At 35.2% G+C, this 17,352-nt stretch overlaps 1 protein-coding gene across 17 annotated transcripts in view; it reads right to left on the bottom strand.

Moving 5' to 3' along the window:
* Positions 1-17,352, bottom strand: part of LOC105470146 (kinesin family member 21A) — a 159,155-nt gene that overhangs the window by 11,839 nt on the left and 129,964 nt on the right. For 7 of the 17 annotated variants that reach the window (XM_071071875.1, XM_071071879.1, XM_071071885.1 and 4 more), the window contains 4 exons: positions 13,163-13,299; positions 11,350-11,530; positions 9,373-9,537; positions 6,201-6,318 (listed from right to left, as the gene is read on the bottom strand). In XM_071071875.1, coding sequence (XP_070927976.1) covers positions 6,201-6,318; positions 9,373-9,537; positions 11,350-11,530; positions 13,163-13,299 — 601 coding nt within the window. Of the gene's footprint in view, positions 1-4,629; positions 4,992-6,200; positions 6,319-9,372; positions 9,538-11,349; positions 11,531-13,162; positions 13,300-16,962; positions 16,978-17,352 lie in introns of those variants that run through there. The other 10 variants (XM_024789242.2, XM_071071883.1, XM_071071876.1 and 7 more) reach the window with 3 other exon arrangements.

Raw genomic sequence — 17,352 nt, 5'->3', positions numbered from 1 at the left:
CCTCAACCTAGTAAGGCAGGCCAACATTCAAATTCAGGAAATACAGAGAATGCCACAAAGATACTCCTCGAGGAGAGCAACTCCAAAACACACAATTGTCAGATTCACCAAAGTTGAAATGAAGGAAAAAATCTTAAGGGCAGCCAGAGAGAAAGGTCGGGTTACCCACAAAGGGAAACCTATCAGACTAACAGCAGATGTCTCAGCAGAAACTCTAAAAGCCAGAAGAGAGTGGGGGCCAATATTCAACATTCTTAAAGAAAAGAATTTTAAACCCAGAATTTCATATCCAGCCAAACTAAGTTTCATAACTGAAGGAGAAATAAAATCCTTTACAGATAAGCAAATGCTTAGAGATTTTGTCACCAACAGGCCTGCCCTACAAGAGACCCTGAAGGAAGCACTAAACACGGAAAGGAACAACAGGTACCAGCCATTGCAAAAACATGTCAAAATGTAAAGTCCATTGATGCTAGGAAGAAACTGCATCAACTAGCGAGCAAAATAACCAGCGAACATCATAACGACAGGATCAAGTTCACATATAACAATATTAACCTTAAATGTGAATGGACTAAATGATCCAAATAAAAGACACAGACTGGCAAACTGGATAAAGAGTCAAGACCCATCAGTTGGCTGTATTCAGGAGACCCATCTCACATGCAGAGACACACATAGACTCAAAATAAATGGATGGAGGAAGATCTACCAAGCAAATGGAAAACAAAAAAAAGCAGGGGTTGCAATCCTAGTCTCTGATAAAACAGACTTTAAACCATCAAAGATCAAAAGAGACAAAGAAGGCCATCACATAATGGTAAAGGGATCAATTCATCAGGAAGAGCTAACTATCCTAAATATATATGCACCCAATACAGGAGCACCCAGATTCATAAAGCAAGTCCTTAGAGACTTACAAAGAGACTTAGACTCCCATACAATAATAATGGGAGACTTTAACTCCCCACTGTCAACATTAGACAGATCAATGAGACAGAAAGTTAACAAGGATATCCAGGAATTGAACTCATCTCTGCAGCAAGCAGACCTAATAGACATCTATAGAACTCTCCAACCCAAATCAACAGAATATACATTCTTCTCAGCACCACATCACACTTATTCCAAAACTGACCACATAGTTGGAAGTAAAGCACTCCTCAGCAAATGTAAAAGAACAGAAATTATAACAAACTGTCTCTCAGACCACAGTGCAATCAAACTAGAACTCAGGATTAAGAAACTCAATCAAAATCGCTCAACTACATGGAAACTGAACAACCTGCTCCTGAATGACTACTGGGTACATAACAAAATGAAGGCAGAAATAAAGATGTTCTTTGTAACCAATGAGAACAAAGATACAACATACCAGAATCTCTGGGACACATTTAAAGTAGTGAGTAGAGGGAAATTTATAGCACTAAATGCCCACAAGAGAAAGCAGGAAAGATCTAAAATTGACATCCTAACATCACAATTAAAAGAACTAGAGAAGCAAGAGCAAACCCATTCAAAAGCTAGCAGAAGGCAAGAAATAACTAAGATCAGAGCAAAACTGAAGGAGATAGAGACACAAACAACCCTCCAAAAAATCAATGAATCCAGGAGCTGTTTTTTTGAAAAGATCAACAAAATTGATAGACCGCTAGCAAGACTAATAAAGAAGAAAAGAGAGAAGAATCAAATCGACGCAATAAAAAATGATAAAGGGGATATCACCACCGACCCCACAGAAATACAAACTGCCATCAGAGAATACTATAAACACCTCTACACAAATAAACTAGAAAACCTAGAAGAAATGGATAATTTCCAGGACACTTACACTCTCCCAAGACTAAACCAGGAAGAAGTTGAATCCCTGAATGGACGAATAGCAGGCTCTGAAATTGAGGCAATAATTAATAGCCTACTAACCAAAAAAAGTCCAAGACCAGAAGGATTCACAACCGAATTCTACCAGAGGTACAAGGAGGAGTTGGTACCATTCCTTCTGAAACTATTCCAATCAATAAAAAAAGAGGGAATCCTCCCTAACTCATTTTATGAGGCCAACATCACCTGATACCAAAGCTTGACAGAGATACAACAAAAAAAGAGAATTTTAGACCAATATCCCTGATGAACATCGATGCAAAAATCCTCAATAAAATACTGGCAAACTGAATCCAGCAGCACATCAAAAAGCTTATCCACCATAATCAAGTGGGCTTCATCCCTGGGATGCAAGGCTGGTTCAACATAAGCAAATCAATAAACATAATCCAACATATAAACAGAACCAAAGACAAAAACCACAGGATTATCTCAACAGATGTGGAAAAGGCCTTTGACAAAATTCAACAGCCCTTCATGCTAAAAACGCTCAATAAATTCGGTATTGATGGAACGTACCTCAAAATAATAAGAGCTATTTATGACAAACCCATACCCAATATCATACTGAATGGGCAAACACTGGAAAAATTCCCTTTGAAAACTGGCACAAGACAGGGATGCCCTCTCTCACCACTCCTATTCAACATAGTGTTGGAAGTTCTGGCTAGGGCAATCAGGCAAGAGAAAGAAATAAAGGGTACTCAGATAGGAAAAGAAGAAGTCAAATTGTCCCTCTTTGCAGATGACATGATTGTATATTTAGAAAACCCCATTGTCTCAGCCCAAAATTTCCTTAAGCTGGTAAGAAACTTCAGCAAAGTCTCAGGATACAAAATAAATGTGCAAAAATTACAAGCATTCTTATACACCAGTAACAGACAAACAGAGAGCCAAATCATGAATGAACTCCCATTCACAATAGCTTCAAAGAGAATAAAATACCTAGGAATCCAACTTACAAGGGATGTAAAGAACCCCTTCAAGGAGAACTAAAAACCACTGCTCAGTGAAATAAAAGAGGACACAAAGAAATGGAAGAACATACCACGTTCATGGATAGGAAGAATCAATATTGTGAAAATGGCCATACTGCCCAAGGTAATTTATAGATTCAATGCCATCCCCATTAAGCTTCCAATGACTTTCTTCACAGAATTGGAAAAAACTGCTTTAAAGTTCATAAGGAACCAAAAAAGACCCTGCATTGCCAAGGCAATCCTAAGCCAAAAGAACAAAGCTGGAGGCATCATGCTAACTGACTTCAAACTACACTACAAGGCTACAGTAACCAAAACAGCATGGTACTGGTACCAAAACAGAGATATAGACCAATGGAACAGAACAGAGCCCTCAGAAATAATACCACACATCTACAGCCATCTGATCTTTGATAAATCTGACAAAAACAAGAAATTGGGAAAGGATTCCCTATTTAATAAATGGTGCTGGGAAAAGTGGCTAACCGTAAGTAGAAAGCTGAAACTGGATCCTTTCCTTACTCCTTATATGAAAATTAATTCAAGATGGATTAGAGACTTAAATGTTAGACCTAAAACCATAAAACCCCTAGAAGAAAACCTTGGTAATACCATTCAGGACATAGGCATGGGCAAGGACTTCATGTCTAAAACACCAAAAGCAACGGCAACAAAAGCCAAAATTGACAAATGGGATCTAATTAAACTAAAGAGCTTCTGCACAGCAAAAGAAACTACCATCAGAGTGAACAGGCAACCTACAGAACGGGAGAAAATTTTTGCAGTCTACTCATCTGACAAAGGGCTAATATCCAGAACCTACAAAGAACTCAATCAAATTTACAAGAAAAAACCACCCCATCAAAAAGTGGGCAAAGGATATGAACAGACACTTCTCAAAAGAAGACATTCATACAGCCAACAGACACATGAAAATATGCTCATCATCACTGGCCATGAGAGAAATGCAAATCAAAACCACAATTCGATACCATCTCACACCAGTTAGAATGGCAATCATTAAAAAATCAGGAAACAACAGGTACTGGAGAGAATGTGGAGAAATAGGAACACTTTTACACTGTTGGTGGGATTGTAAACTAGTTCAACCATTGTGGAAAACAGTGTGGCGATTCCTCAAGGATCTAGAACTAGAAATACCATTTGACCCAGCCATCCCATTACTGGGGATATACCCAAAGGATTATAAGTCATGCTGCTATAAAGACACATATACACGTATATTTATTGTGGCACTATTCACAATAGCAAAGACTTGGAATCAACCCAAATGTCCATCAGTGACGGACTGGATTAAGAAAATGTGGCACATATACACCATGGAATACTATGCAGCCATAAAAAAGGATGAGTTCGTGTCCTTTGTAGAGACATAGATGCAGCTGGAAACTGTCATTCTCAGCAAACTATTGCAAGAATAGAAAACCAAATACCGCATGTTCTCACTCATAGGTGGGAATTGAACAATGAGATCACCTGGACACAGGAAGGGGATCATCACACACCGGGTCCTATTGTGGGGAGCGGGTAGGGGGAGGGATAGCATTAGGAGATATACCTAATGTAAATGACGAGTTAACGGGTGCAGCACACCAACATGGCACATGTATACATATGTAACAAACTTGCATGTTGCGCACATGTACCCTAGAACATAAAGAATAATAATAATAATAAAATGCCCTTGGCGGCTTCTTGGCTTGCACCAAGTCTAATTTAAAAACAGCACAAACATGAAGAGACTGTCTTATATAATGCTCTGAAATGCCTCACACCACCATGAAGAAGTTGTTACAAATGGTACACACAGCTATAAAATACTCCACATATGCCTGCTTGGGACACATAGCTAAGAATATGACTCACTTCAGAGTACAATGGAGGGAGGCAGTTTAGTATTGTTAAACATCTGAATGGAATTTCAAATAGATCTGAGTTCAAGTCCTGGGCAAGTTGCTTAAATGCTTTGGACTTCAGTTTTCTTTTTACAAAATGGGCTCATGGATCCTACCTACCCAATAGTTGCTGGAGATGCTGATAAGCTTAAGTGATGAGATGCATGAAAAGTACTTGGCACATAGTAAATGCTCAATAAATAAAGAATGTTCTCTATGAAAAAAAAAAGAAAGGAAACCATATTTTTTTATGTATAACTGCACAAATGATATGTTTAATAATAAAAATATTACATATAAATCCAGGTGAAATTCAATAAAAAATATAGTTATTATTTAATGACTATTAGGTAACTTTGCAGTCCCGGAGGTCATCTCCAATTCCCCAAAGCTGCTGTTCAAAACCTTTTCACCTTCCTCAGTTGCCCTCATCTCTCTTGGCCCATAATCTTGTGCCTTCCTGAAAAGGCTAGTGTAATAAAAAATAAACTTTTTAGACACTCTCTTCCATTCTAAAGGTTTCTTTTTATCTTTAAACTTCTTCTTACCCTTCCCTTCTTTATCAGAAGCTAAAGTATACTTACTTATCTTCAATGTTCACATCTATGATCTAACTCCCCCTACCACCTTCATCAATTGCCACCACTTCAGTTTTCTCCTCACTCATTCCCTCTCCACTAAGCCCAATTCCTAAGTACATAAATATGTTCATGTCTCTAGGATATAAAATCTTCCTTTCTTAACTATTCTATTTTGAAGTCATTAACCCATTTCTCATATCTTAATCAAAGTTTCTAGAATGAGTACTTACATTCTTCCTACCTCTCTTTCTTACCTTCTTCCTATTGGTTCTCACAGATATTCCCCAAGGCTGAGTTCCCAGTCAACTTCTCTCCACCTTGGCCACATCATCAACTCTTGACTCCTCGAACATCTGGTTCTCTTTGAATGGCTCCCAAACCTACATCTCTAGTCACAACTTAAACTCTAGACTTGAATTTCTAATGGCCTTCTAGCCATGTGAATTTCCTTTATTAGTATTTCATTTAGCATTTAAATTTAACATTTTTAGAATCAAACTATGCATCTTTCCTTACCTTACCTGCTAATTTCAAAAAATTCTGAAGATCGTAATATTTTCAAGATAAAAGATCTTGACAATAAGACTCATGTATGAGTTGGAAGACTGAGCTAAAAGAGCTTTAAAATTGTTTCCAACCTTTCTTCTATGAAAAATGAGAACACATGATTGAATAATAAGATGATAAAACCACTAACTATGACTGAGGAAAAGATTAAAAAGAAAAAGCAAAGACTAGAAAGGAAAAAAGAAAATTAAGAGAAAGAGGACCTAGATGAATCTGAATACTTCAAAATTATCACTTAATAGACAAATATAATTCAGAAAGTCTCTTATACATACTTTGATGTAATGATCCTTGGAGCCAGTGATGATTAGATCTTGTCCATTGGAAATCTGATCCACAGTAAGGCACATAACAGGGCCTAGGTGTCCTGTTAACTTTCCTGTAGACTGAAACCTTTAAAAATAAAGAAAAATGGTCTTATTTAAAAATATTTCTTATGGGACTAAGCCTCAACATAGACAATCTACATTCTTTCATAAAATAGTTCACTTTTTTTTCTTTTTATATGTTTAGAGATGGGGTCTTGGGCTGGGTGCGGTGGCTTATGCCTGTAATCCCAGCACTTTGGGAGGCCAAGGCGGGCAGACCACCTGAGGCCAGGAGTTTGAGACCAGCCTGGCCAACATGGTGAAACCCTGTCTCTACTAAAAATACAAAAATTAGCTGATGTGGTGGCGGGTGCCTGTAATCCCAACTACTTAGGAGGCTGAGGCAGGAGAATCGCTTGAACCTGGGAGGGGGAGGTTGCAGTGAGCTGAGATCGCGCCACTGCACTCCAGCCTGGGTGACAGAGCAAGAATCCATCTCAAGAAAAAAAAAAAGATCGGGTTCCGTTATGTTGCCAGGCTGAAGTGCGGTGGCTATTCACAGGCATGATCATGGCGCACTGCAGTCTCAATCTCCTGGCCTCAAGCAATCCTCCTCCCACCTCAGCTTCCCCAGTAGCTGGGACTTAGAGGTGTGCATCACCAGCTTTTTTTTTCTTTCTTTCTTTCTTTTTTTTGTTTATTGTACTTTCAGTTCTAGGGTACATGTGCACAATGTGCACGTTTGTTACATATGTATACATGTGTCATGTTGGTGTGCTGCATCCATTAACTTGACATTTACATTAGGTGTATCTCCTAATGCTATCCCTCCCCCTACCCCCTACCCCTCAACAGGCCCCGGTGTGTGATATTCCCCTTCCTGTGTCCAAGTGTTCTCATTGTTCAGTTCCCACTTATGAGTGAGAACATGTGGTGTTTGGTTTTCTGTCCTTGCAATAGTTTGTTGAGAATGATGGTTTCCAGCTGCATCCATGTCCCTACAAAGGACATGAATCCATCCTCTTTTATGGCTGCATGGTATTCCATAGTGTATATGTGCCACATTTTCTTAATCCAGTCTATCACTGATGGACATTTGGGTTGATTCCAAGTCTTTGCTATTGTGAATAGTGCTGCAATAAACATACAGCATCACCAGCTTTTTTTATTTTAGCTCCACATCTACGAAACTCTGTTCAAATTAGTCAAAACTAATATAATCTATGATGCAAATGGGAGAGTCATAAATAAGTTATTCTAAAGCTGACTAATGTCATTTAGGCAAGCAAAAAAGCAGCAGAAGTCTAAAAAATGATTAATTTTAACTCCAACCTAAATCCACCTAAACATTAATCTGCTAAATGTCTGAATAGGACTGATTAGGTCCAATTTGAATTTCAAATAAAATGATAATATCACTGATGTAATTACAAAATCAGTAACAATACTGAGAAAGTAAAATTATTTTATTACACACACATTTTCACAAATACATGTAAGTGCATGTACATCATATATGCACATATATACATACATATATCTATATACACACATATATGTGTGGATGTGTACATCAGAAAATAAGTGGTCAAAATAATTTCATCAATTATTATAAAGATATGAAAATGACCAGCTATGTGGCTGGTAGAAAACTGAGTAATGTCAGTTGTCAGAGGGTAAGAATGAACCTTTGTTTCACAGTCCTACCTCAAATCAAGCTGCTGGAATAAAGACATGTATCTAGCTTTTAAGATATTACAGTTTCTTGAAAAATATTCTTTTAGTTCCTTTGTTAAGATCTACATTTAATTAGTAATATCTTACTGAAATCAACCAGCAAATTAAAAAGTGCAAAGATTTTGAAAAGCTGGTATCTTTTCTGCCTTGTGTCATAATTTTGACTATTTCTTCTATGGTGCTCTTACTATGAGTCAAATTCAGTATCTTCAAGAATAAGCCAAGTCCTCACCTCTTTTCTTATTTTCTTAAAAAAGTACTGTTTTCAATTTTCTACATTTTATTTATAATATAGTATTTAGGACCATGGTTTTTCTCTTATCTATTTATCTATAAATTATGTTTATCATACTTTGTCAGTCATACTGTAACATGCCTTAAATGTTATAAATTATAACACTAGTTTTTCTCAAAGTTTTTCAAAAAAACATCCATTTGATTTACCATTGGCAAATCCCTTCTGGATGAGAGGCACCCCATGTTACCTGAATCGGAAATGTTACTAAGAATCCTGTAATAGCCTGTTTAATGGCCTTTGTCCTCCATTATAAGATGAGCTCTAAGAAGGTAGATCAAGGCTGGGCACAGTGGCTCCTGCCTGTAATCCCAGCACTTTGGGAGGCTTAGGTGTCAGAAACATTTGAGCCCAGGAGTTCACAACCCGCCACATTTGTCTTGCTCTATCTTTACTGTCAGTACTCACCACACTGTTGGTGCAATGCCTGACATATTTGGGTTGATTAAGTATTTGTTAACTAATAAGTGAATGTTCCCTTGCTGCCAAAATTTTAAGAACTAGAAAACAAGCTAACATAAATACTCAAGTAAAGGAAAAAAACTCACATTTCATAGGAAATAAAAATCAAATGAAAGATGTAATGCCTTAAATTTTAATTTATCATTTTTTTCTTTTTAACTATTTTATCTTCTTAATACTTCATAGTTTACATATATTTTATTTTATATTCACAAAAATTCTGTGAGGACTTTATGCTCAAGTTGTTAATTTAATTTTATCAATGAAAACATTTAAGATATATGATATTTAAGTGATGTTGCAAAAATAACTCTATCAAGAGTACTGGTGAAACTAGGATGAGAATCTTGGCCTCCTTCTAGTATACAACATGACTTGTAGGCAAATATTAAGAAATTGTAATGTTTTAATTTTATTTTTCCCCCATACTTATTTTCCAAGCAATGGAGATTAAAAAAAGAGAAAATTGTCAGTTTGTTAATAAGGACACAAGAGACATTTAGAGGTATATGCTGAAAAAAAAAGCCTATGATTTTACATTGACTTCCGGGGTCATAAAAATTGGACTTCACATGCACTAATGTTATTAATATCTGAAGTTGTATTTGCCATAGGCAAGAGGTATGTTTTCTTAAAAATATCTACCTTTTAAGATCCCACATCCTGACAGCATTTCCAGAAGCAGCATAGAGGAAGGTGCCAGTTGGGTTTAGGGCAATTTGATTGATCTGGTTCTCTCCAGAAGGAATAGCTACTGTTCGACTGGTACTTGCAGAACAAGCATCTCCAAGAGTAACTTGACCTGAAGACCTTAAGAGATACAAACAAAGCAAAAAAGTCACATTCCTGGACTTGGGTTTGGCTTAGAATTCCTTGAATTCCCGGGAAACTGGCTGTAGGCAACAAGAACAGTGTCCTTTTGTCACTGTACGCATAGTACCTAGCACAGCACCTAACACAGAGTTGGCACATATAAATAAATATTTGGTAAGTGAAGAGATGAATGAATAAAATAAGATTACATGATTTAAAATTCTTACTTGGTATACTAGTAATTCCAGGCCCTAAGTTAGGAGGCACTAAAACATCTTTCAGAAAAGATAAAAAAAAAAAAATCAACAAATGGCTGGGTGTAGTGGCTCACGCCTGTAATCTCAGCACTTGGAGGCCAAGGCAGGTGGATCACCTGAGGTCAGGAGTTTGAGACCAGCCTGGCCAACATGATGAAACCCCGTCTATACTAAAAATACAAAAAATTAGCTGGGGGTGGTGGTGCATGCCTGTAGTCCCAGCTACTCGGGAGGCTGAGGCAGGAGAATCACTTGAACCTGGGAGGTGGGAGTGGCAGTGAGCCAAGAATGCACCACTGCACTCCACCTTGGATGACAGAGCAAGACTCCATCTCAAAAAAAAAAAAAAAAAAAAAAATCAACAAATGATACGTTGCCACAAAAGTAATTTATTTTCCTACAGCTTCCAGAAGCACCACCCCCCTCCACCTGAGGGCCAGGCTTACCAATACTCTTTTGTGTATAAGAATTGCCTTTCTGGATTAAAGACAATGGAGACCTTTTGAATTATTTGCAGTTTTCATTTACTTTAACTGAATCACAGATGGAGTATCTAAAGCCTTAAATATAGCGTATGCCTGTTTCTTCAGATAAATTCTAGGTGAAATTTTTTTTAAATTTTGAAACATTTTTTTAGCTAACTTCTAGAATATTAAGCCATAATCAATCTTTTCAAATTTGACTTTAGTGAGTCAATTTGAATTGGTAAATTTCTACCATAAGATATGTTATATCTTAATATACGATATAATAGTAATATTTTTCTACAAGATTTTCAAGACTTGTATTCAGTACAAAGAATAATGTTCTCAAATTACAAAACAGCACTATAAATAGTCTGTACTATCTCTACAAATTAGTAAAAATTAACCTTTCTTATGCTCTCTTCTCTCATTTAAATGATTACCGAGTTTACATCAATTTTGATTATTAAAATAATTCATCAATATCACAGCAAAAAGAATCACTTGTTCTACACTTCTAAAGACAAATATGATAATGAGCACAGAAAAAACAAATTCGTCCTCCAATTATCCAACATCACCTAGAGTTATGAAATTTGCACCCACACCAAAGCAGTCTCAGTCCTTAAAAAACACTCTCAGCTTTTCAATCTCTGTTAATTAAAGGTTATAAGTACTTCTTCACTACCTACCATGGTGATTTCAGCCATTTCCCAAGGAATGGTAGTTATTTGAAGCAAGTAATATAAAACATTGAACTCTATCAAATAAGAAATAGTATTAAAATGTAATACCTTATATTTGGGAGGGAGAAAACATGAAATGTATACTTAGTCACCGATCAAATATGGCTTATCCCTTTCTGTTTAATACCAGGCTCTTATACTTCATTTGTCAAATTTTTCCCCCTCTTATTTTATCTGTGCTTTTCATTGTGAACACTTTTAATATCCTCTAGGAAGTGAACAGGTATACAAAAATTAAAATGCATTTATAGTCCTCTCTTTTCTTATATTTTGTAAAAAAAAAAAAAAAAAGAAGAAGAAGAGATATTCCTCCTTTATGCTATTTGTCTTCAAGTTACTTACGTCAGTGTCCGAATGCACTTTGCTGAATCTCTGATATCCCACACCTTAATATAAGATGTTGAAACAGTGAAGACCAAACTGGTATAATTACAGTATTTTACAGACACAACATTGTTGGGATGACCCCCTAGTGACATTATTTCCTGCCCAGTCACCAGATTCCATACTTTGCAAGTACGATCTAAAACAAACAAATAATAATAAAAAAAACACTGTTAATATGAACTACTTTAGGTTCTATTAATAATAAAAATTATTTAAACAATTTCTCTTCTATGGGAAGGAAACGAAAATAGTAATTAACATACAACAAGGATCCTAACGTCATCCTTGACCCTCTGCAACAGGCTCAAAGACAAGGTATGTATAAAGGATCAGATAAAAGTCTAGGATGTCTGGTGTATGTATCATGTGGTATTGAAAAAATATTTATGAAAAATTTTGAAATGGTCATAACAAAAGAGTCTTGCTTCAAATTGCCCCTGAATTTAGAGTGGCAGTCTCAGATCAGCCTCTTCAAAACATTCTCCTCTGATCATATACCCACCTCCTCACAACATTCTACACTAGTAAATATACACACATTTTTCCCCCCAAGGGTCAATGACTATATAAATTTTATGTTTGACCCAAAAACATAATCACAAAACTATTCTTGTTCTTTTTCTGATATGTTGAATATCTAGTTATACTGGAGAGATACATTTAATTTGAATCATTAGAAAAATACAGTATTTTCAAAGAACTTTTTTTTTTTAATTAGGGAATTTCTTTTACCTTAAATTCATAAGTTCTAGCTGGGATCTTATACTTCCCTCATAGACAATGAGAAATAAATATTTGTTGATTAAAGTGAATCTTGGACTATCCCTAAATGCTAAAAACTTTTATGAGCTCCCTGAATTCCTGTATATGCTTGCTTTTCACCTTTCTAGCCTCAATGACCAGCACTTCTCTTATACACATTCTATTTTTCAACCCAAGTAGAATTAGTTTCCAAACATGCTCCACTTTGATCTTCATGTCTCTGCTTATGTTATTCTGTAATCTTGATTATTCATTTCTGTCAATATCCAAACCATCCTATAAAGTACATCCTAAATGACTCCTTGTCAAAGCCTTCCTTGTTTCTCATAGCTGGGCATAATTTCTTCCTTTTCCAGAACCCCAAAACTCTTAGTCTAGAATTCTTCAAAGCATTTATAGCTGGTTTCCAGTTACTTGCAATTGTACCAAAGGGGTTAAGAGTGCAGGATTGGAGAAGGGTATACCGAGGTTTCTAATCCTGGTTCTTCCACTTACTAGCTAAATTTACCTGAGAAAAGTATTTATTCACTTGAAGCCTGAGTTTCTTTGTCTACAAAATGAGGATGCAATATGTATCTCATTGAGATTGTTGTGAGAATTAAGTGAGATATATTAGTATTAGCATACTGCCTAGCATAGCCCCTGATATGTAGTAAGTGTTGCAGAAATAGTGGTTGCTACGCATCTTATTCTCTTTCCCATATTGTACATTTAAATAGCCTTTTATAGATTTTTATATAACCTGCATTTCAAAATTCAGGACCCTATATGCAGTACATGCCCAAATACTGTAGAGAGATGTATTCTGTCACCAGTGTATTTACAAAACTTCAACAGAGGTTTTACTTGCTGCTCAACTATGCAATAATTTTACATGTTTTACATTCAGGAGTTGAACCAGATTATCTGATTCTTTCTGGTCTTAAATAGACAGCTTTCTAGAGCATGTTAAAAATGTAATTTTTTTTAAAGCTATTAAATATCTACATTAGATAATTACTGGCACCTTTCGATCCAGTGAAGAGGAGATCATCAGTAGAATCCACACAGAGCACAGCTTTTGTATGTCCTTCAGCTATGTGAATACACTGAAGTGGAAAAGCTCTGATTCCTTTTGAAGCTGGAAATGGGTTGATTATGCCCCTAAGGTGGGGAAAAAACAAACAAACCAAGACTCACTTAAATATCATGAGACTATATCATGAGACTAGTTTTGTTTTTTTTCCCCTAACTTTAAGAAGTCTTTATAAGTAAATAGTAACAAAATCCAGACTGCTGTCTTTTAAGCAAAAGGACAAAGTGTGAAATAGTAACAGTGATGGAGTATATCAACTAATCAGGCATCTGCTAACAGCTACATTCTGCAAAGAGCAAAAACTATAATACATCTAGATTTTCTTATTAACAATTTCATCTCTCCAAGGTTTAATGAAACCACATTTGGGAATTATTTGAGTGTACTGAATTCTGACAAATAAGGAAGAAGCAGAAATGTCAAATAACAGGAAAACATAATTCTATGTCAAGCTGGGGTGTAAAGGAACATGCTGGAGAAAGTGTAACTTATATGCCACCTAAAATACTAAGAAAGCAGATTTCAAACAAAAATCGAAGATAAGAATAATTGAATGAACAGAAATTCTAAAGGGACAATGGGTCAAAAATATCAAAAACTTAAAGAAAAAACTGACAATCTCGAAGAAAATTTTAAAAGAATGAGAACTTAACAGTGAATGGATAAAGAAAATGTGGTACATACACACAATGGAGTACTATTCAACCATTAAAAAAGAATGAGATCATATCATTTGCAACAACATAGATAGAACTGGAGACCATTATGTTAAGTAAAATAAGCCAGGCACAGAAAGAGGATATCATTGGATATTCTCACTTATTTATAGGATCTAAAAATCAAACAATTGAACTCATGGACATAGAGAGTAGAAGGATGGTTACCAGAGGCTGGGTAGGGTAGTCGGGGTTGGGAGAGGTGGGGATGTTTAAGGGGTACAAAAATAATAGAAAGAATAAGTAAGACCTACTATTTGATAGCCCACAAGGTGACTATAGTTGATAATAATTGTACATTTTAAAACTACTCAAAAGAGTGTAATTGGATTGTTTGTAACACAAAGGATAATTGCTTGAGGGGATGGCTACCCCATTCTCCACGATATGATTATTGTGCATTGTATGCCTGTACCCAAATGTCTCATGTACCCCATAAATATATATCTACTATGTACCTGCAAAAATTAAAAATTAAAAATTAAAAACAATGAAGCTCTTTAGGGAACTTTCTCATAACTTAGATATTTCTGTAGTTTCTGCTTTATGGCACTGGGCTATGTACTATGGAAATATAAAGATTATCAAAACATTGTCCCTCTCCCAAAGGAGTTTAAGATGGGGTCTGAATTAAAATAATGGTGTTGGGGAGGCTAAAGATGATTTAAGACATGACAAACAGTCTAACGTACCTTCGCTCAAAGCATTATATGTTTCAAATTATGCTGAATTATGTCCATTATGTAAGACAAATGGCATAATATTAGGACAAATACAGGGATAAAGGAAAACTGTTTTGTTTCCGTCTTCTTAATGAAAGAGAAGAATCTTCAAGATGCAAGAGGGCAGAAATGATTAAGAAACATGAGCCCAAGATAAGTTAGAGCTGACGATGGAGATTTATTCAATAAATTCAGGTATTTCTGTTTTTAAATCATTATATCACAGGATTTTGAAAGTATATGCCATTGTGTAGGCAAAATCCTTGTCAGTACTCTAAGAAATCACAAAGATCAAAAAAGGGGACAAAACATGTAGACCTGATCTTCCAAAAAGCAGGAAAAACGTGGAATTCAGAAACTCAACTTCTTGTTGCGTCTCACAGAGGAATACATTAAGCAAATCACTATCCACTTAAAAATAAATGCTCACCAACAAAAGATAACATGGGCTCATCAATCTCATGGGGAAAGTTTTTTGTAGGGTTAATAGATACCAATTTAAGGGAATGTCATATTCACAATATATGTTGACTTGTGGACAGTGTGAATAAGTATGGAACTGTCAGAGTAAAGTATTTCCACAGGTAGTTGAAGAGTCACACCTAACGAGTCAAAGTCACGGCTGATCTGGAAGATCTTTAGTATCTAGTCAATCTTTCCCTAGCCCTAGGGAGAAGTGGCACGCTTATTAAAGGGACATATTAAAGAGCTGGACATTATATTGCCTGAACAAAATCACTGAAACAAAATTCATTTATTTTATATGCCTACTCACTATCAATGATTTGTTTAATAGAAATAAATATTTCAGGAGAAAGATAGCGATAGACTTACTGCATTCTATGTAGGCCATATATGGAATGAGGTGTAGTTTTAGATGTCCCATTTTAAGAAGAACATTGAAAAATTGGAGCCTTTATAAAACAGTAGAAGCAGAATGAAGGATCTGTAGACTATATTACATAAGGAACAGATGATGAAACTATTGAGCTGATAAAATAACATTTACTGGAGAGAGGTGTATATACAATAGCATAATTTAAAAGCGCTGAATATTTGAAGAGCTGTCATATATAAACAAAAAGATACATAAAATTAATTCTGGTAAGGGAAAAAAGGGCTGATGAAGACTAACGAATGGAAATTTAAAGGAGGTAAATTTAGAGTTGGGGAGAAAAAACATTTATTTTTAGGGTCTGGGTATAATGATCACAAAAGTGATAGGAGTTTCTTATCCCTATAAACAACATAAGGAATTATTATCTTTGGATATATAATTATGAAATCTGATGCCATGATTTGCATACATGTGTGAATTTGAGATTATTGAAACCAATGCTCAGTAATTTATAATCTAACAATTTAACCAGATTAAAACTGAAACTGGAGCAAGATCTGCTCAAAAGTCTGAATCTGCCATTTTGAAATTTTGATGCCTTAAGGTTCATAGATATGAACTGAAGCCATCAAATTTAAAAATATGATTTCAAATATTGTAAAGGTATGATTCTAAAGAATAATAGGTTGCTACTGTTAATTCTCAAACAGAAAATATATATGTATGTATAGGTCAAAAAGCTGGTTGTAAGAAAACAATTCATGTTAACAGCCTAAGAACTATTTTCAATGTGCATTTAATGACAAATCTTAAGAAAAAACTAAACTGTACCCTCAGATATGTAATACTGTGTCTCCAAAGGTTTATTTCCTTCAGATTACAAGCTTTATCCTAATAATCTATTAAATGTTTCCCTTATGTTACATTAATATTAAATGTAACATCCAACACAATTCTGTCATATCAAAGGTTATACTATCATAAAATACTCAGTAAATATTTGCCCCAGTGACTTATGTATTGCACAGTTATTTCCTGGAGATCAGGATGTCTTTTTTTGATTCTTATGTATTTTTATGCCATTGGTTATTCAGTCTTTTGAGAAAAAGGAATCTCAATATTAAACATAGTGTTTTATTAATTACTTTAAAATGTTCTTAAATATTCAGAATATTAGGATTAATATTTTATATAAACTACCAAAGATAACAGAAACTTATAGATATCAGAAACATACAGCCATGGTATTTATTTCTCTATTCAAATTAATCTATTCAAATTTTGAAATACAAAATCAACTTTAAAAGAGTTTAAGGTTAAATATGGCAAATTTGTACAACAGACTTGATCTGAAGGAGAAAAAAATAAATAAACACTTATTATTGTCCCATGCAAACCTGTAAGGTCTTTTGATACTGGAAATGAAATTAATTTCCTCTCCCTTCCCCTGCCTACCTTCTGGAGGATCTGCTGATGATCAGCAAAATGGCCGTAAAACAAGGAAAACAAGTGCAAAGAGGGAGGACATAAAATGATAATAGTGAAAGGGAATGAGACAGAGAGAAAGGGAAAGAGAAGTTAAGGACCCCCAGAAAAATCCATAACATGAGAAAAAAAATACCAGTTATTTTTAAAGCTGCACCTATTCTTAAAAATATTCATTTAAAAAAATGCTTCCTTAGTGTTTATTTCTTATTCTTTTTAATTTTTGGTACAACAGTATCCTTTTTTTCTCTAGCATACTTTTATTTTTAATCATATAATCTTTTTACTTAAAATTGCTAAACCAACAAAACAAAATGTCTTATCTACCTCACACACTTTGAGGCATTAGAAATACTTAAT

Source organism: Macaca nemestrina, chromosome 10 (assembly GCF_043159975.1).
Source record: "Macaca nemestrina isolate mMacNem1 chromosome 10, mMacNem.hap1, whole genome shotgun sequence".
Taxonomy (NCBI): Eukaryota; Metazoa; Chordata; class Mammalia; order Primates; family Cercopithecidae; genus Macaca; species Macaca nemestrina.
This window is presented reverse-complemented; position numbering and strand designations above follow the sequence as displayed.